This window comes from Sphaeramia orbicularis, chromosome 1 (genome assembly GCF_902148855.1).
Source record: "Sphaeramia orbicularis chromosome 1, fSphaOr1.1, whole genome shotgun sequence".
Lineage (NCBI taxonomy): Eukaryota > Metazoa > Chordata > Actinopteri > Kurtiformes > Apogonidae > Sphaeramia > Sphaeramia orbicularis.
Window position 1 is genome coordinate 23,558,602 of NC_043957.1, and position 20,495 is coordinate 23,579,096.

The 20,495-nt window shown below is 38.1% G+C and overlaps 1 protein-coding gene across 1 annotated transcript in view; it reads left to right on the forward strand.

Annotated features, from left to right (window-relative positions):
- The window catches only part of fam193a (family with sequence similarity 193 member A), a 33,728-nt gene extending 23,823 nt beyond the window's left edge, over window positions 1-9,905 (forward strand). Inside the window, exons 18-23 of the mRNA XM_030129570.1 lie at window positions 240-522; window positions 614-800; window positions 927-1,166; window positions 4,085-4,994; window positions 8,736-8,817; window positions 8,908-9,905. Of these exons, the coding sequence (XP_029985430.1) occupies window positions 240-522; window positions 614-800; window positions 927-1,166; window positions 4,085-4,994; window positions 8,736-8,817; window positions 8,908-9,001 (1,796 nt within the window). The 3' untranslated portion in view covers window positions 9,002-9,905. The remainder of the gene's footprint in view (window positions 1-239; window positions 523-613; window positions 801-926; window positions 1,167-4,084; window positions 4,995-8,735; window positions 8,818-8,907) is intronic.
- The last annotated feature ends 10,590 nt before the right edge of the window (window positions 9,906-20,495 follow it).

The window sequence follows — 20,495 nt, forward strand, 5'->3', positions numbered from 1 at the left end:
TTTTGCTCACTGTAATGGCACCAATAATCTTGATTTAAATCCTCCAGTTTGATAAGGTAATAAAACTAAAACCCAGAGAAGTGTCTGACGAGACAAGAATTAAGACAACAAATGGAAACTACAATGAATAGAAAGACAATTAAATTAGAATAATGAGAAAGGGCTGATTTGCAGGACTGATGACTGCTTTGTTTTGATACTAAGACGACCTCTCATCTAAAACCTCTGTATCCTTTTAGATGATGTATTTCACAATCTAGGTAAAGAGGACCACAGGCAACCCACTCCAGCTGCCCCCAGAACCGGCTCCACAGGCCTCACCTCCCTCCCTCCACTCTCGGGCCCCTCCCTGCCCCCCGCGCCCAACACACACCTTCCCACGATGGGATCACAGCCGTTTCCAAAGATGGCTGCCACAGCTCCAGACTTCGCAGAGGCCCACCAGGGCCTGTGCCTCCCACCTGCAGAACCTCCAGTTTCCTCAACAGATGGTCCCATCAGCGCTCCACCCAGTGTGTGCAGGTGAGCTCCTAGCAAAGCATCCTATCAGCTCGCTCATCGTATGACATACACTGTGTCAGCCTGGACTGAAAATAAAAATGGTCCTTTTCAGCGATCCGGACTGTGAAGGACATCGCTGTGAGGGGAACGGGGCGTACGAGCACCAGCCGTATGACGGAGAGGAGAGCCAGGACGAGGACAGCTGCTCTGAACACAGCTCCTCCACCTCCACCTCCACCAACCAGAAAGAAGGAAAGTATTGTGACTGCTGCTACTGCGAGTTCTTCGGTCATGGCGGGGTAAGAGAAACTGAAATAAGCATCCTTATTTAGCCAGATAGCCTGTCAAATTATGTGAAATATCCTCAGTCTGTCCTTACTGATTGAATTATTCTCGTTTTTTCTCCGGTTGCATCATTCTTGCAGCCTCCAGCTGCTCCTACAAGTCGAAACTATGCAGAGATGCGGGAAAAGCTGCGATTGCGTCTGACAAAACGGAAGGAGGAGCAGCCGAAGCGCGAAGAACAGCAGCCGGTGATAGAAAGAGACGGAGGGGTGGAGGACCACAGGCGGGTGGAGGACCTTTTGCAGTTCATCAACAGCGCCGACAGTAAACCTGCCTCTAGCTCTAAGGCTGCCAAACGGGCCAGGCATAAACAGAAGAAGGTAAATGTCACCTCCAAACTGTCCAGAGATCATTTTGTCTCGCCTCCAGGTATCCGGTCTGAACCACGGTGGAGGACAACGAAGAGAGCGTCAGTGCCCTGCAGCTTAAGAAAACACACGCACATTAACTCTTTCAATGCCATGGGCCGATTAAATCGGCTTTACGAATACAACCTTGAAAGTGCCACGGGCCGATCAGATCGGCTTTGGAGAACACGCCATATTTGTGTACAAACAAACCATCCACCCCCATTTCTTTCTCACATTTCGATGACGTTCTTTCTGTGTCCCCCTTTTGAGACCAGTCAGACGGGAATTTGAGGTCACGCGACCGAATAATATTTTTATATCTTTTTAATGTTTCTTATTCTCCGGTGTTTCATCAGAGGGAGCCCTCCATGCCGGGGGGCGGCTGTGGACTCCGGGGGCTGTGGCGCCTTCTCTCACTGGGGTCCGCTCCTTTCTGGTGGGTGGGGGTCCCAGTTGGCCCTCTCCCACTAGTTGGGATGCGGGGCTGTGTTGCTGGTGCCTGGTCGCCGGGGTCGGCGGCTGCCTCCTGGTGCGGATGGCTCCCTGAGACAGCGCCTCCTAAATTGATGTTTTACTTTTACTTGTACATTTTTGTTCTGGTCTACCCGTGCTCAGTCAGTCTTCTTAAGTATGTGTGAGCTTGTGGGTTTGCATGTATATGTGTGTGTGTGCGGGTGGGTGTGGGTGGGGGGCGGTACTGATTTTTAAACTGATATGTAAAGCACTTTGTGCTACAGTTTTTAATGTATGAAAAGTGCTATATAAATAAAGATTATTATTATTATAAATTATGCAAATTACGATCAATAATGAATCGGCTGCGTCCGGTGCGTTTTGAATCTAATCAGCAATCGGTCGGAAATTACCGAGTGGTTTCCTGCAGGATTCTTCAAATATTATAAAAACGACGCGAAATACTGAAAAACGGCCAAATTCTGTGGCACTTTTAAGGCTTATTAGCCCCTTAACTGTCTGGCACCGAAAGAGTTAAACACACAGTCATTTCTGTTGCTAGGTGTTTTGTAATCCAAACAGTAACAAAAGACATTGTTTGATCCCTTTGTGGAGTAGCACTGGATCAGGGGAGTTTCACAGCACATGGAAATCTATCTGATGTGACTCATCAAAAATTATGTTCGGAGACAAGACATATTTGGATTTTGTTGCTTCATTCTAATAAACCAACTTCAAGTAATTTTAATATGAGGGAGTGTGGGCTGAATGTAAGGGTTATTAACTTACATATGTCCTCCATGCATCGGGGCTCATGGGTAGTCGTATTTACTGCCTCTCAGTAGCTGGGTTTCCATTACCCTCAGAAATGTACAAAATGTAAATTGCGCAATAGAAAACTGGTAATAGAAACACTGAAATGTGGCAAAAATGGCAAAAAAGTTTTTATGCTCTCATGAGGTGGTTTTTGAGATGTTTTAATATAGAAGTGTAATGAAAAAGTTTAATGGAAACACACTTTGCACATTTTCACACATCTGTGCACAGTGGTTTTGCTCAGGCCAGATGTGTCACCTATGACCCTGTACTCAGAACAGGTGGTTGTAGTTTGTATAAGGCAATAGCCACTCACTTTTGTGTAGAAACTGCTTCCTGAGAGCATGACAAATCTGGTGCAACGAGAAGTTCAATAACATCACAGTTCATTAAAAATTGCCTGGATTATTTGGAAATTCTGGATCCACAACTCTTTGAATTTCTGATGCACAATTCTATCCCAGAAATCCATTCTGTGTGGCTGCTCCCATAAATAAGGACTTTGCCTTGGAATAATTCTACGTTCCCATATTTTGTGTAAGACAGTGACTCTCAATAGTAGTAGATGCAACTGACACTATAGTGCCAACAGCATGAAGGTGAAACTCAGTGCATCCACCTTCCTTAAATGAGCAGAACTATACAGTATTTTATGAGAATTGCGACATGTCACGACAGGACCTTACTAGAATCACGCATCAGAAGCCAAACACTCTTCAATTGAAACATCTACAAGTTTTGCTGAAATTGTAGAAATAGCAGTTTTATTTTGTGGAAAACTGTAATGGAAACCCATCTAGTGAGTGGCAGGAGAAAAAAAAATTATGCTGCATTCAGGTGTACCTCTTTAGCTTCTGCTCCTTATCACGAGATAGGAGTGGTTGGCTCTTGTACATTTAACAGTAAAGGACATACAATGGCATTAACAGGCAACCAAATAATGGGAACAACCATGATATTGAACATAATTAAGCTAAATTTGTTCAATTCAGAAAAAAAACTCTTGATATAATTCAAGTCAATCAAACGTATAACATCGTCTTGTTTTCTAGACATGTTAATTCTGTAGTGCTACATATTATAGTGATAACTAAAATGTCCCATGCTGCAAACACAACTTGCACATACAGCTAATGGGCGCCAGCTCATTGGATACAGGATGACGCCAGCCTTCAGGGCTTTCCAGTAGAAGGACTTTGTGACAGAAAGTCTTCAAAAAGCCAGGTTAGGCAGTATAGTGTGACAAAGTCCACATGGAGGAGGAGATTATGAAGGTTGTTTACAGGACCTTCCCCCAAGAAACTGGATTTATTTCACTTGTGTGAATACAAAACTTACTATGTTTAGACCTTGACTTTTTTTTACTATTAGGTTGAAGTATCTGTACAACTTCCATTATGTTTCTATATTGTCTTGTGTTGAAGATTAGAAGCCCATATGTTGTCAAACTGATGATATTTTGTTTAATTTGCATGTTTTTCTTGTATGTGTTGTTGCAGTGTGCTGAGTACTTGGCCAGTGCTTCAGTGTATATATAATGCAGGGTTCTTTTTGTCAGTAGGTGTCATTTTTCAGTTCACTTTGTCCTAATGTTAAAGTGTATGTCTCTGTGTGCTAAGATGGAAGAGAAGGCTCGTCTGGAGGCAGAGGCCCGTGAAAAGGAGGAACAGCAGCTGTTGGAAGAGCAGCAACAGCGGCAGAGGCAGGAAGAGGAAGAGGCAGAGCTTCAAAAAGAACTGCTACGCCTGCAGGAGCTGCAGCATCATCGCGCAGCAAAGAAGAAAAAGAAAGAGAAAGCAAAGGAAAACACTGCACCCCCACAGAACAACCCACAGCCCCTCAAACAGACAGCTCAGAACGTCCTAGATAATCTTCAGAATGGAAAGTCACAGCTGCTTCAAACCCTCATCCGCCTCCCCAACCAGCAGGAACCCAGATTCGACCCCCCACCCAGGCCAACACATCACAACCCAAAATGCACCAGTGCGAAGGGGTTTTCTACTGATATCATCTTAAATTCTCCCGCCGCCTTCCAAAATGGAACTTCATCTCAGCTTGAGGTGAATGGAAAAGTCAAAGCCAGGCAGTCCGTGAAGGTGGTCACGTGTGAGTCAGTTGTAAAGAAAGCCCCAGAGTTACCCAGGTGCTCGGAGGTGGTGGCAGTGGCAACAGCAGCAGCGGCAAAGCTAGTTCACGAAACCCCCCCTGCCACTACAACAGACACCAAAGCAACGCGAGTTAGGGCTGCTGAGGCCTTGACGCCTCTCCCAAACACTGAACCCAGGGCGGAGGAGAGGAGTACCAACAGAAGTGCCAGCGGTAAAAGGCAGCAGCAACAACCTCTGACCCCTGTAAAGGAAGACAGGAGGAGTCCACCTGTGTCAAACCCCTCCCCGTCCCCCCCTCCGGCCCCTCAGTCTGAGCAGAGCCAGCAGAACGGCAAACCTTCCAGTGCAGAGTCCCCACAGCCAAAGGGCAAGACCAAGAAAAGCAAGAAGAAGAAGGGGGACAAGATGAATACTTCAATAGGTGGGTATTACTTCTGAATAATCATATATATGACGTCTCAGATCCAACCGGTCCAGTGTCTGCATTTTGTGGACTTAAAGTATGAAATTAATGTCCAAAAGCTGTAATAAAACCTTTATTACAGGAAGATTATTCAGTTCAAATCACATACATTCCCACTGATTTTAGATCTGGAACAAACAACAATCCCCAAACCAGCAAGATCATGATATCATTTATGTTGATAAGGATTTGGACATTTTTAGCTCAATACAGATCTAAGAGTCACAGCAGAAATAAACATGACAGTCGGTCTATAATCATTTATCTTACATGTGATAGGATGAGAGAAACTTAGCAGAGTCTGTCATATTTTGTTATTTATAATGCAGAGCTTCTGTCCAAGACACACAAGGATGTTGTGGTGCGTTCACGTGCACCTCATAAGCTTAGAAATCCAAATAGCCATGAAATTTGGTTAAAATGGGAAGGTGTATGTTTGCTTTCTCTTATTTTCCTTTGACTACACATCTCTCAGTCCTCTCTATTTTTTTCACCACAGCAGTTTTAATATGTAGATGCTAAAACTCATACCAGTATCTCATTCATTTCCATATCAGCAGATATTAAATATTCTTTGAACTAAGCTTTGGCCATTTGACAGTTATATAGAAGTGGTTTGGCGACCAAGACAAGAAAATAAAATAATTTGCATTTCTGTTTTTCAATCCTCAAATTCAACCTAAGAAACATATTTATTCAGGTTCACCATCATCCTCACGATCCTTATGGAAATCCCTTTTTTTTTTTAAATCACATTTTTGCCACATTCAGTCCTACAGTGATTTAAAAAGGCAATTCTCATTTGAGAAGCTGGAGCAAACAAATACTGGCAATCGTATCTATTAAAAGGTATGATACTCTAAATGTCAAATACTACTCTATCATTTGAGTAAAATAATCAGTTATTTACTTCTGTGCTATATTTATCCAATACTCATTTTTGTATCATGTTAATTGAAGGATATACAAGTGTCCAGCTCTTCAAGGTGAGGTCAATATAAAACAGAACACCTCACCGAGGGGCAGGACAAAAAAAAAAAAAAGACTAATCCGTTTCCTCCTTGGTATGGTAGAAAACACTAAATATAACTGTTAACACTGAACTGATATAACCAGTACAAGTGGTGACATCTGATGGTTCAACGTATTTTAAAGAACAAGACATTGGAAACAAGGAAAGCCCCTGCACTGGCGTCTCTTAATCCAAGCAGTAACAAAAGACATAGTTTGATCAGATGATGAAGGAGTATTGGATCAGTGCAGCTGATGAAAATCTATCTGATGTGACTCTGGTCCAAATTTATGTATAGAAGTTTTATTCACATTATATTTAGTGTTAGATATTCATATTTTGTCACCTCAGTCTAATAAATCAACCGCAAGTACTGTTAATATGAGGGAGTGTAGGCTGAAGATAAGGCTTATAAACCTATATACCGTTAGCCTCATGACATAATTGCCTAAGTCATACACTATATCAACAAAAGTATTGGGACACGTTGAATTCAGGTGTTTCTTTTCTAACAGGGGTCTGGGATACAAAACAATAATGACAAGTGTCATAATACAGTTTTATATTGTGATAAATGTCATTGCATTGTTAGTTTTGTTTAACTTGTTATATTTGCTTCCAAAATGCCTCAGAGATGGTTTTGACTTAATTTCTCTCAACACTGATTTTGTTTTTTATCTATGACTATGATTCTAAATGTTCTACCTCTAAATTTCTAAAGTGTTTTTCAGGCTCTGACTGTAAATAATTTTCTACCACTCAACTAATCATCTAATTTCTTCACATTGCACTTAGGAAGAAAAATCTCCCATTAAACTTGAAGGAAATATTGATGTTTATCAATTATATGGATGAAAATATTGGGACAAATCATAGTTACAGCTGTAAGATGTCCTGTTCATGCTGATTTGAGATAGAAACATCAATATTAATAATCAGTACGATATTTATCACAACATAAAACTATATTAAGATATTTGTCATTATTGTTTTGTATCCCAGGCTCCTGTTAGAAAAGAAACACCTGAATTCAACATGTCCCAATACTTTTGTCCATATAGTGTATAACTTATGCAGTTATGCTAGGAGGCTAACAGTATGTCTATCATGCATCAGTCATGGGTAGTTGAACTGCTTCTCAGTGAGTGGCAGGAGAAAAAGAAATCATGCTGCGTTCAGGTGTACCATGTTTGCTCTGCTCCTTATCACTAGATGGGAGTGGTTGGCTCGTACATTTGACAGTAAAAGACATACAATGGCATTAACAGGCAACCAAATAATAGGAACAACCGTAATATTGTATATAAATTTCTCAAAATGTGTTAATTTTCGGACACATTTGATACAATCTAACTCCACAACAAGATGTATAACACAATCCTCATTTCTTTTATCAGTTCTGGAAACACAACTTGCACATACAAAATATGGGCTCCAGCTCATTGGGTACAAGGTGAAGTCAGTCCCTGGAAAGTCCCTGCACAGCGGCTCACTTCTCTCAACTTGAATACCCCGTTTCAGTCCTTTCGACTCTCATCAGGCATGAACGCAGCACCAAAAACTAATAGCATATATAGACATGTAAACAGTTCATTATCTACTACGAGGACACAACATGTCAACAATGTTAAAAAAAATGTGTATGTGACATCACAACACTAAGTTGAACACAATGTCTCAGAAAAGAGAGGGAAGATGCCTTAAACTCTGGGTTGTAATGTCCTGTATACATTTCATTCTTACTAAAAAAGGGGAGGCAAGGGGTATTGTTTTTGGTTCGGTTTGTTTCTTTGTTAACACTCCAGCAGCAAAACTATCGGTTGAATTCATACCAAATTGGGTTTATAGATGGCCAGTGACACGGAATAGATGTGGTTCCATTTTGGGAAAAGTAGGTCAAAGTTAAAATTTTTTGATGAATTTTTAAAATCTTTTTGTCCTCCCATTTACATATAATGGGCAAAACCTCAAAAGTCTGTAGCAGCAAAACTATCAGTTGAATTCATACCAAATTGGGTTTATAGATTGCAAGCAACCCAGAACAGATGTCATTACATTTTGGAAAAGGTAGGTCAAAGTTTCAATTTATGAATTTATGAACCCCCCCCCCCATTTACTTATAATGGGCGAAATTCCACATATCTGTAGCAGCAAAACTATGAGTTGAATTCAGACTAAATTGGGTTTATAGACTGCCAGTGACCCAGTACCTAATAGATGTCATTACATTACTTTTTTTCCATTTTTTTCCCCACATTTAACTCACGGGAATGTCTTTGTAAGAGGTTGGAACATGCTATATAATAAGATACAGAAGTAATGTGATTTTTACATTTACATATCAGTTATTATTACTATTTTTACCTCTGCCAAGCAAGGGCGGAGGTAATGTTTTCATCTGGGTTTGTCTGTTTGTTTGTTTGTTAGCAAGTTAACTCAAAAAGTTATGGATGGATTTTGATAAAATTCTCAGGAAATGTTGATACTGGCACCAGGAATAAATGGTCAAATTTTGGTGGTCATGGGGGGGGGGGAGTGATCTGCCATGGTGGTGGTCTGCGCTCTCCAAGTGCTTTTCTAGTTTCATCTGTCTTGAGGAGAAAAAAGTAATCCTTCAAAGTCTTGTAATTGATCGACAGCTTTATACTTTACTTAAAATAATCGTGTATGTGTTACTGTGTTTTTAGATGACGTATTCCTGCCCAAAGACATAGATCTGGACAGCACTGAAATGGACGAGACAGAGCGAGAGGTGGAATATTTCAAAAGGTAAGAGCATGTAGATCGCTAACATCCTGTTGGTCTTTGTGTGTTTACTCTTAAATGACCACCGCTCTATTTGCGTTGGTGTCTCTGCAGGTTTTGCTTGGATTCTGCGCGACAAACCCGTCAACGACTTTCCATCAACTGGTCAAACTTTAGTTTGAAGAAAGCTACGTTTGCTGCACATTGAGGCTGACTGTCAGGACACAATCAGTTCCTTAAAGAGTTAAAGCGACCCACCGGTGTCCCCATCCCCCCCCCCCCGCCATCACAAACTCTTCCTCCCAGAACTTCTCTCCTGCTGTGCCCAAATCACACCCACGCTGCCTTGCTTTATTCTCGTCGCTGTGTGGTTCCGACACAGACCCATCTGGACTGATCCACCTGCAGAATTAAAACCTGAAATGACACAAGAAATCACAAAAATGCTACTTTACATCTGATTAATTTTCCTTGCGTGCTTGTGTGCTTTTAGTCTGAGTCGGGCATTTCTTTTGACTGAAAAAGCCATGGTCTGAAATTATTTTCTTATACTGGCTTCCCTGTAGTCAAAAGATGCTTACTATGTCTGGATGGTTTCCTACCAAAAAAAAGACACAATGGAAACACAAAAAAAGAGAAATGTAATGAATTAAAAGCTGTATTTGAGATATTGTGGCTTACTATCCCGTCGTCTCCTGTTCCTAGCACGGCATTTCATCCACATGATTGACAAGGGAATGGGCTTGGTCAGCTGGTCTCCACTCCCCCCACCCCCACCCCATTCACACCCAGGAGGAAGGCGTAATACTTGACAATGTTCTGTTTTTTTTTTTTTTTTTTTTTTTGGTTTTTAAGTTCTGTTTAACAAACTGTTGAGTAAAAAGTGTACCAGTTACAGTTTTTGTTTTCTTTCTTTTTGACCTGTAGCCAGCTTGTATCAGAATACTTTCAGAATGAAATTGAAAAAAAGAACAATACTCACACTATCAGTCTGTTATAGAGTGTATATTGTATTAACACTGAAGCCAAACTGGCTACTTTTAACATATTGTTAAGTAATATTAAATCTTGTCTTTCTTTTTTGAAAGATGGAATACAGTAGTATGGCAGGATTATGTGTCTTGTGTCAAACCTTATTTCCCCACATGCAGTAAAAATCATAACAGACAACGAACGGTGCTTCAAACTACACATCTGCAAAAGCTGTGAGCAGAAATGATCAAGCTGCCAATATGGACAAAAATATTGAGGTACATCACATCGACAGCTTGTAGGATTTCCCATTACTGTTGATGTGAAGCGTGACAAAAATGTTCATGTGAGTTTTATGATCAGAATATGACAAATATTTAAGAAATCTAGAGATAGAACAATAAAACATAGTGTAAACAAAATTAACCTTAAACATAATATAAAGTTGATTTCAATAATATTTATTGTAACATTAAATTCTAATATGTCATTTCTCATTATTCTATATCTCCTGTTAACAATGAAACATTTGGATTCAATGTGTCCCAATACTTTTGTCCATATATTGCACATTAATAGTCTGGTGTTAACAGTACAGCAGCTGAAAATAAAGCTGCATATTTAAACTAAAATGGTAGACTTAAGTGTAAGAGGTCGTCTGGATCATGTGCCTGTAAGATTTGGTTCGTCCATGTTGAACCAAACACGGTGGCTTAATTAGATGTTTCTGGAAACATTTGAAGTATTGAACAGAAACTCAGCCTGTTTTTCATTCTTAAAGGTCTGTAGATGAATCTGGCCAAGTCCGATATCACTCAGGTGAACTCTCTTCAGAGGGGTTTGTTAAAGTACAACATCTGAAAAGACGGAAACAGGGGAATATCCCTTTAGTTGGTTCAAGGTCTGGATCTGAAAAACCTTTATTTGCTCAACGGCCAACAGGCCATGAGCTTCGTCATCGTCTTCATCTTCATTAGCAATTTCTTCAAACACCTTGTCTGACGAAACTACAGGTTGGATTAATTTAAAATTTTATATGCATCTTCGTTGGGACAATGTCTACAAAGTATGTTCGCAGTTTTGAGAAAATTAGAATATTGGAATTTTTGACAAATTTTTGAAATATTAAAAATGTGCCTTTACTCAGAATGGGCCATAGTTCAATGATTTATAAGATGGAAATGATTAGAGATATCGATATAGTTACAACTGAGCACTGATAGGAAGTCATATAAGGACTTCATTTGGGTCCATGGTCTATGACCTTGAAGGGTCAATCTCAAGGTCACCAATGTCTAGAATTCAAGGCAAGGCAGATTTATTTATACAGCACATTTCATGTACAAGACAATCCAAAAGTGCTTTACATAAAACATTAAAAGCATTACAGCAGGGAAGCAATAAAAAGTATAGGCATGAATAAAAAGAAAAGGAAAAAAACAAACAGATAAATAGATAAACAACAATCTTCTCCAAAACTACTAGTTGGATTCATTTCAAATTTTATATGTAGCTTCGTTGGGAATGCCTACAAAGTTTGTTCAGTTTTCAGAAATTTGGATTTTTACATTTTTTAAATATTAAACATTTGCCTTGTCTTATGATGGTCCATATTTTGATGGTTTATAATACACACACACACACACACACACACACACTATCTATCTATCTATCTATCTATCTATCTATCTATCTATCTATCTATCTATCTATCTATCTATCTATCTATCTATCTATCTATCTATCTATCTATCTATCTATCTATCTATCTATCTATCTATCCATTTGTAAGTTGAAATTAAAAATCTAACTAAAATATCTATTACCTCCACTAATAAGCACATAGATCTACCTGATACCTGATTTCACTGGAAAAACACAAAATACAGAGGATAAGATTGTAATAAATGATGATAAATCACTTAAGAAAAGTTAATTTATAAACACCCAGTGCTTCCCAGTTGTTCCCAAATGATTTTTTTCTCCATTTTTAACCTTTCTCAAGTGATTTGTTACCATTTATTGTTATATTATGCTCTATATTTTTTCTTTTTTAAGTGAAAATTGCGTATTTCCCTATATTTATTGTACTGATCACTTAGATGTCCATAAAAGCTTAGATTACATTTGAGGGTTATTATATCAAAAACAAAGAAAACCGATGCAAAAATGACTTTTTCAGTAAAATATATCAGTAACTGAACATAAGCCAAGTGTCATTTTTCAGTTTCCATGGGTTTTACTGGTGAATCAATGTTGTAGAAGATGATAGTGTTTCCATGGTAACTACGGAGCCTCTGAACATCCAAATGGGTCATATCTGATGACCATGAAAAGATGACAAACTGTATTTTACACCAATTATTTACATGTATTGATAGGATTAATGGATCAATGGATAGTAAACAGTTTAGATCAGTGGATGGTTTTGGTCGCCAATGGATGTTTGGGTCTTTATGGGTTAAACAGAGAGGAACATTAATATGGGAAATGCCACAAAAGTAGCTCTGGGTCTTAAGTGGGTTTAAGAAAAAAATGACAAAAATGTGATGTGTTGAGGAATTAATGAAGATCTTGTTTGCGCTACAAAATATTAGCTATTTTTCCACACGTCTAAATTGCTGTGAACACAGTAAGAAGGTTAATGATGCAGAATCAAGCATGTGTGAGAAACTCATCCATCTTTTGAGGTTAATTCACTTCAAGCTGCTCATTCCCATATGAGCTTTGGTTTGTGTGTGATCAGTGCTGCATGTCTGTGGCTACACACATTTGCAAAGTGATTCACACTAAATATTTTGGGAAATCCACTCATCCACAGTCATAATCAGTGTCGCAGGCTTTTGTAACAGACTCATGTCGATCCCAGGGTTCAGTTTCACTTGTAATGTATGTAAAATAGAAAAGGCAGCTGCCACCGGCCTTCTTTAAGTATTTACATTTGATTCTTTTTCATATGTGCACATGAAACTCAAGGGAAAGTTGATTTGAGGCAGTTATGAAATCAAGTACATTCCCTCTGGGTAAAGTAAGCATGAAATGAGGTCACGCTTTGGCTTATCTAGATGTAGATGAGTTAATACATACCTTTCACTCTGGTCTTGAGTGTTAATGCTAAGACAAAGTGCTCATCAGCGATAGTAAATGCTTTCACTTGTGTGTTTCCATCAGTTTTATCAAATAAAAACAGGATGCCTTTTTTTTTTTTTTTTTTTTTTAACTCTGGTGAAATATACATATCCCTTTTTGCTGTACAGAAATGATGTAAAAAATGTTTCAATTCTACTTAAAGAGAGGGGTACATCTGCTGAAAACGAGGAACTCACCTCAACTTTCATTTGCAGTTCACTTTAGTGTTTAAAGCATATTTGCACAAGGATACCAGCCACAGAATTTCCCCTGGGATGCTGAAAAACCCTTGAATTATAATTAACATTAAAAAAAACAACAGTTTTTTCCAATAATCCTGAGAAGCTCATATTTTATGAAGATACTAAAATGCAATATATTGTAAAGAAATATAGTGATATCTTAAAATAAATGAAAAATGTGCAGGTGGAAGTGGCCACGCTGTTGATAAAAGGACACACTCAGGAAAAAAAAATGATGAATGAGAAAAATGTGGCAAATGCACTTCATAGAGAGAGGACAAAAGGTTTTGGGGTTTGTCAGAAGCACCAGAGCAGATATGAGTCACATTTATTTCAGTTATGAATGAGTGTCTGTTCGTAGAGTTCACTCGTTCTCAGTCACCAGTGATGTAAGACCAGATCGACCACATTTAGGCAAATGTGCCACAAGACTACGTAAATGTATGCAAAGCAAAAACACCGGGTGAAATGTCTGAGAGACAAACGTGGTCATGATCTAAAAACACACACATTATAATCAGGCGCAGATTGGAGTTTTTATACATGTACTTAGAGCCTCAGGTTAGGGGAGGCCGGGGTTGGTCGGAACACTTTTCACTCTGTTATTTGTCTGGTTAAATTTATTGTTAGATATTCTATCCAGCAGCAAATAAACATATTAAGGTCTTAGCTATAAATAAACCATTTAATTGACAAATGTTTTCCAAAAATTACTAAAAATTTGTAAAAAAAATTTGGTGGTTTGTGAGAAAAATTGTCCCATCACAGGGTTCGTTGAGTTTCAGTTTCCAAATACAAATATATTTATAATAACTTTATCAAATTTCAGAACATTCTATAGTGCAGTGGTTCTCAGTCTTTTTCTGTTGGGCCCCCCTTTGTTACCAAAATTAGTTTCTTGTTCAAAAAAAAAAAAAAAAAAAAAGTAACTTTATTGTCATCGTTGTAAATTAATTGTGCATTTAATATTTTTATTTGGAAAAATATTGTCTCAGGGAGATCAATCTCCAAGCCCCCCTCAACCGCAACAACATTGTAACAGTGGTGTAATTACACATTTTTTTGAAAGAAACACCAATATTGTAACAATACTTTTTGCTTTCCCTTGAATCATTTTTTTTAGTTCAAATTAAAAATAACTACGATTTTTGCTTGAACTTTACAATTAAACTCAACAAGACTGCTCCCTGAGACAACATTTTTCCAAACAAAAATATTAAATGCACAATTATCTTACAACGATGACAATAAAGTTACTTTTTTTTTTTTAACAAGAAACTAATTTTGGTAACAAAGGTAAACATTTTAACAATATCAGTGGCTGCAATACACACCTCAGAACATTTAAGTGCAAACTGAGCAAAAACAGAAACATTGCACAGTTTTATTTCCAGTCCCATCCTTGTCCACTCTCCAAACCTAAACTCTTTGTCTAGTCTAGTGACAGATCACCATGGCAGTAGATTTGTTTGTTGTACATCCCTAAAGGGTCCAGGGTGCTCCGACACTAAAACATTAGTTCCACCTGCTGCATGTTCTAACCTGAAGAAAAAAAAACACCTATGAGTGATCCCATGACCCCCCCCCCCCACACACACACACACACAGTTTGAGGAACACTGCTATAGTGGGACAATATTGTTGTGTTTCTAATTTTAGCTGTGTATCATGTACTGATAAATAGTTCATACATTTACATTACTAGCAGCATTGTACCCGTGGTGCTATTGTACAATAGCGCCCTCCCTTGGTGCAACAGCAGTATTCCACTCGTATGCCCTCCCATGCTGCAACATGATCGGACACACGCGTCGGACAAACACGTGCCGGACACAGAAGCGTCTATTATAATAGGAATACATTCTGTTTGCATGTGTAGTGACTTCAACTAAAAAAAAAAAGAGTCGCTGAGGCTGGGGCTTTCCTTGGTCTGATGTGCTTAACGGAGAAAAATCACTGCGATTCGAAAATAAGTTTAAGTTTTTATTAATGGAAAAAAGTATAATCAATACCGTGCACAAACTCATAGTTAAAATGATCATAGCAATCAAAGAAAATAGCAGTCAACAAAAAAACAGCATCCCCTTTCACCCCCCCCCCCTCTCTCTCTCTTTACACCGGTGAGCAGGTACCTATATTAACACCGCCGCCCATATCTGTGACCTACTTATTCCCTCATCAACATGCTCATACAAAACCCTAAATAACACCATAAACAATAACAAACTCCAAAACTGAAACCATCATACTACTATAAAAATAAATCTAAATTCACTCATGGCTCCTACAGCATCTATAAGATAACTAACATCAGCAATAAGTAGCATTTTTGATTGAAAGGAACCAGAAATATGACTGGCCTTTATAACAGATATAATTGATAATTATGAAATGAGATTACTGTCATCGTTACCAAATTGGGAATGTTAAGGAAACTGCAACGTAATGATCAAAGGGAAGTTAAAAAAAATACCCCAAAGCCAGTCTGTCAACTTATCATGGCTCCACTTTTCCATCACTGATCACAGGCTTTACAGTCTTATTGTATTTCCTTAAGTGGTTGCCAGGTGTTTATTTCTCTGACTGAGAAGATACCAGGCCTTTAGTTTAAGGACATTTGTTTTTGACTAATTTCCTGTATAATAAATAGAAATTGTTGTATTTAGTGTCAAACTCAGTGCTCTTTTCTTAACACTTCCTTTTGCTGCTACAAAACACAAGTCCTCTAGGTTTCAGTAGGAACACTATTAAAGAAAGACACACACCTGCAGTGTCTGAAATTAGACCAGACTTGACTCACTATCATTTCAGGTCCGTGATGCAGAAAGTGTTGAAGACCGCTGGATTATACTGTTTTTACACATTCAGTTAAATATGTATACATTAACTTTGTGCTTAATTACATGATAGCCACAAGATGGTTATCCATATTATCTGTCTTTTATTTTCTTGAGTCAATTGTAACACAAACAATTATAAGAGACCTCGCTTATAATTAACTTCTGGTTTTTATGTTGAAGAAACTAAGAAAATATTGCTGATTCTTATGACTATTAAACAGAAGTGAAAGATTTCAAAACGCATTTTATGTTTAGTCAAAAGTCTTGTTTTCATCTTTTGATACCATAAAACACCAGTCCATCTCATTCTCAGAAACACAATGTGTCAGCAACACTTTGATGTATTTTCCTCAGGTTTGGCAGAAATGTTCACTCGGACTAGAGGATGAAATGATTAGATTTTGGTGCCAGCAGTTAAAAGTCAAAGTGACTGTGACCTGAAAAACATGATTTTGTCCATAACTTACAAAAGTAAAGAAATTCTGACAACTTTCCATGAAAAGCTAAAAATTTTACACAGTACAAAAGATTAAATATTACTTTTACCACTTTTTTATCTATAGTATTTATTATATTATAGTATTTAAACTTCTGTTTCACTAAAATACACTACAGTAAACCTCAGTATATGTAGTACATGAATATGGACAGATGTGGCTGTAAACCAGGGGTGTCAAACATAAGGCCTGCAGCCCACCAAATGGCCCTGTCCAGCCCACGGGATGAATTTGCAAATGTAAAAACTACACTGAAAATATTAACAATCAAGTAGGGATACACCAATATGGAGTATCAGTCCGATACTGACTGTGTGTAGTAATACTTTACTCGTAAAAATACTCTGATACAAACACACCCATACCACTTGACGGCAGCATGACGTTCACCTCATAGCGCAGCAGGTATGCATTGGAGAAGTAATGTCAGCAGTGTGGAGATTTTTTAAAATAAACAACAGTGACAAAAGTAACGGTGACTGAAAGTTGCGTTGAAGACACAGACGGATACGGATGGAGTGTAATTGTCCGTCCTCTGCGTACATTCCACATGTAATTCTGTCCGTTTTCCAGGAGCTAGCCGATGCAAACTCAGAGCCAAATAAAAATCGTCATATTATCTTACAAGGCTCTGTGCGAACCCAGATGGAGAAGCAGTACCATCGCAAACTGTAAAGGTAGCTAGTTCTAGATGTAACAAATTAAGCAGGAATTAAAACAGGCTGTAGAAATCTACTAAATTTTTGCCAAAATGAATATAAAGATAGTTTTGCAGCACCTGGAGGGTTCAAATTCAAACTTTTGGAACTATTAGGGTCTAAATACATGAATAAATGTACCAAAAACTAATAAAAGTGGGTTTAGAAATAAAAAAAAAAAAAAATGACCCCTTTAATTGAAACGACCACAAGGCAGTAACTCCAGCTGTTTATCAATTTCAAAAAAAGAACAGTAAATGCAGTAGCTCCGTGCCCAACAACCCCGGTCTCCCCTATTATCAATGTATTTCGATGAAGTCAGTAAAAAACTTTTGTTGGGTTTTTTGTTTTCAGTTCAAATCTGTCCTTAACTTGCCCTCTGCTGTAAAACCGATGATGGAAACACTCCGGCGCTAGTGCTCACACAAATCGGCCTGACGCTGACAGGACCAGCGCCAATAGGATTATTAAAAGGGATCAGAGCTGCCTTGTAGTTTGGAATCAGAATGCTGATCTTTACGGCCCGGAGGCTTCAGGATAACACACTGCACACTTCCAAAAGGAGGGAATCCCCCCTTCACTCCAGGCTACAATCTGACACACTGTTCTTGTTTTGGCCGAAACGTGGACATCCTCACCAGGAAGACTTTAAAAAAAAAAAAAGGAGAAAAAAGTCATCCTGCATTAATACCAACGACCACAACAAACATCGGTAAATTACATTTTCTTGGGAAGTAAACAGCACTTTGAAACAAACTTGACTATTATCTTTTTTTTTGGGAATTCCCATGTGATGGCGGGAAATTCCCATTCTTTTAGGATACACACAAGATTAAAGGCCGAATATATCTATTCTGTATTTGTGTGGATAAGTGTCAGGATGAAGTTTTCCCTTGCTGTTAAAGTATATGACAGCTACACAAGAACATCCTGCCGCTTTGAAACCAACAGGAACTGAGCTCCCACCGTCACCTGATTTTACATTTAATTCAAGCCTTTTGTTTCTTAGAAAAAAGTTCCCAGCCGCTCAGGTGGGGGGACTTGTGACCTAGTTGTTTCCACTCTCAGATTAGTGGGTAGGTGCATTTGTGTGTGGAAGTTCAGTCACTTATAGACCCTGTTGTATGCGTAGGTGTGAGCTGGCGGGGGGAGAATCCCCAGCAGACACTTTGTGGCCTTTTTAGGGCCTGTGTGTGTTTCTACCAGTTTGCATGTGGTTACAAGTTTATAGAAAGACTCCACAGTTGCCCTTTAAAGCCAAAAATGGAACTGATCATCCAACAGGCCCTTCGATTGGAGCCAGGCTGCTAATGTTACACAAATGATTAAATGTGTTGGAAACTAATGCAGCCGCAAATATGTTCCCCTGTCGACTGATGAGCAAGGCAGCATGTGACGCCTGCTACCATTTGTACTTAAACGGACCTGTCAGAACTTTTAAATAGCGCTCATTTTGTGGTCAGAAATAGTCTCTAGACACATCATCACCTTTAATTCTAAAAACCACAATGGTGGAATGGAAGTACTGACTTTAGTACATCTGAGATAAATACACTTGTACATTTTCACCATCACAAAAATCCACTTTAGATATCGGATCTTAAACCTCTCCACCTCCTTTTTAAAAAGTCTTTTGTATCTAATTTTATTTAAAGTTTTATGACCTGAACAGCCGCCAGTGGAAGAAAAACCAATCTGCATCTACTGATCTAAAATGTTTCATAACTTCTGAACCGCTAATCCTATTAAAACGTGTAAATAATTGGTGTAAAATCTTTTTGGCGGTCATCAGATATGACCCATTTGGATGTTCAGAGGCTCCGTAGTGAACATGGAAACACGTCATCTTCCATAAAATTGATTCACCAGTAAAACCCATGGAGTTTGATCCATGACAGAGGATGGAGACACTTGTTTTGCTGAAAAAGTTATTTTTTGTTATTTTTTCTTTCATTTTTTGTTCTGACATAATAACCATTGAATTTAGTCTGAGCTTCTATGAACATCCACATGATCAGTGAAATAAATATAGGGAAATAACTGGTTTTCACTAAAAAAAAAAAAGCAAAATACAGATGATATTACAAAAAATGGTGATAAATCACCAAGGAAATGTTCAATGTGGATGGAAAAAAACAGTTCAAGTTGCAGGTCTTTAAGGTTAACTGTATTTGACACTGTTGTTACCATTTCCTGTTTGAGTGATGCAACTGTTTCTTGTTTTGTGACTCGATGTCACAAAATATTGTTCTTCCTCCTCCACTACATTCGTCTGAAGGCTTCAGTTACTGTTGAATAAATATGATAATAATGATATAAAACAATATATATACAGTAATGTTTAAATATATTGTTTTATATTTAATAAATATTTGAAAAAAAATCATAAATGTTGAGAATGAATTAGCCATATTTCCATAAAATGTCAAGAAGATGTGACACAAAAGATGTGAATTATGTGCATTTTCATACACTGGTCTGTCTGGTGTGGGGGTGATATGTGTGACAATAACAACTATAGTACACAGTAGAAGAAGTAGATCATTCTGTATCATTAGGGATGAGTCCACTGATCAGTCACATGAATTAAATGCATTTTTAAAAAATTACATTTACCATTATATGCATTAACAAATTTGGTATTTCCAAAAAAAATGTCCTAATGTGATAAAACTAATGTGTATTTAATACATTTATCAGCAACCTTTTGAAGTTAAAAATAAAGTTAATTCAGAACACATCAAAACATTAAGAATAAGTTTGAAATGTTGTGATTTAAGTCAAAATATCTCTCTTTCTTGAACTAAAATTCTTTTATAGCTCTCTTGGGTTTATACAAAGCTGATAACAGTTTTGTTTTTCTCATGAAACATTGACTTTTCAGTGCAAGGCTACAAATACATGATGATCTTAAAAGAACACGATCCATTAGTGAAGGTTAAAATCACCAACAGTTCAAAAAGGAGTTCAGATGACATCAACCTCAAACATCTACCACTGAAAAATTTATCAAAATTATCAGAGAGAGAGAGAGAGAGAGAGAGAGAGAGAGAGAGAGAGAGAGAGAGAGAGAGACACAGACAGACAGACAGACAGACAGACAGACAGAGAGAGAGAGAGAGAGAGAGAGAGAACATTTTACTTGCATATTAAACCATTTGGCTGATAGTACTTTTGGTTTTTAAATACATAACTTTTCTTTGTGTGGGACTAGTATCTAAACATGATATGGTTCCTAATGTAATTTTTATTACAGTTTTTGAGTCAGAAAATAAAACAAAGAGAAAATTTTGAGATTTGCGTCAAAGAATGAAGTCAAAATGT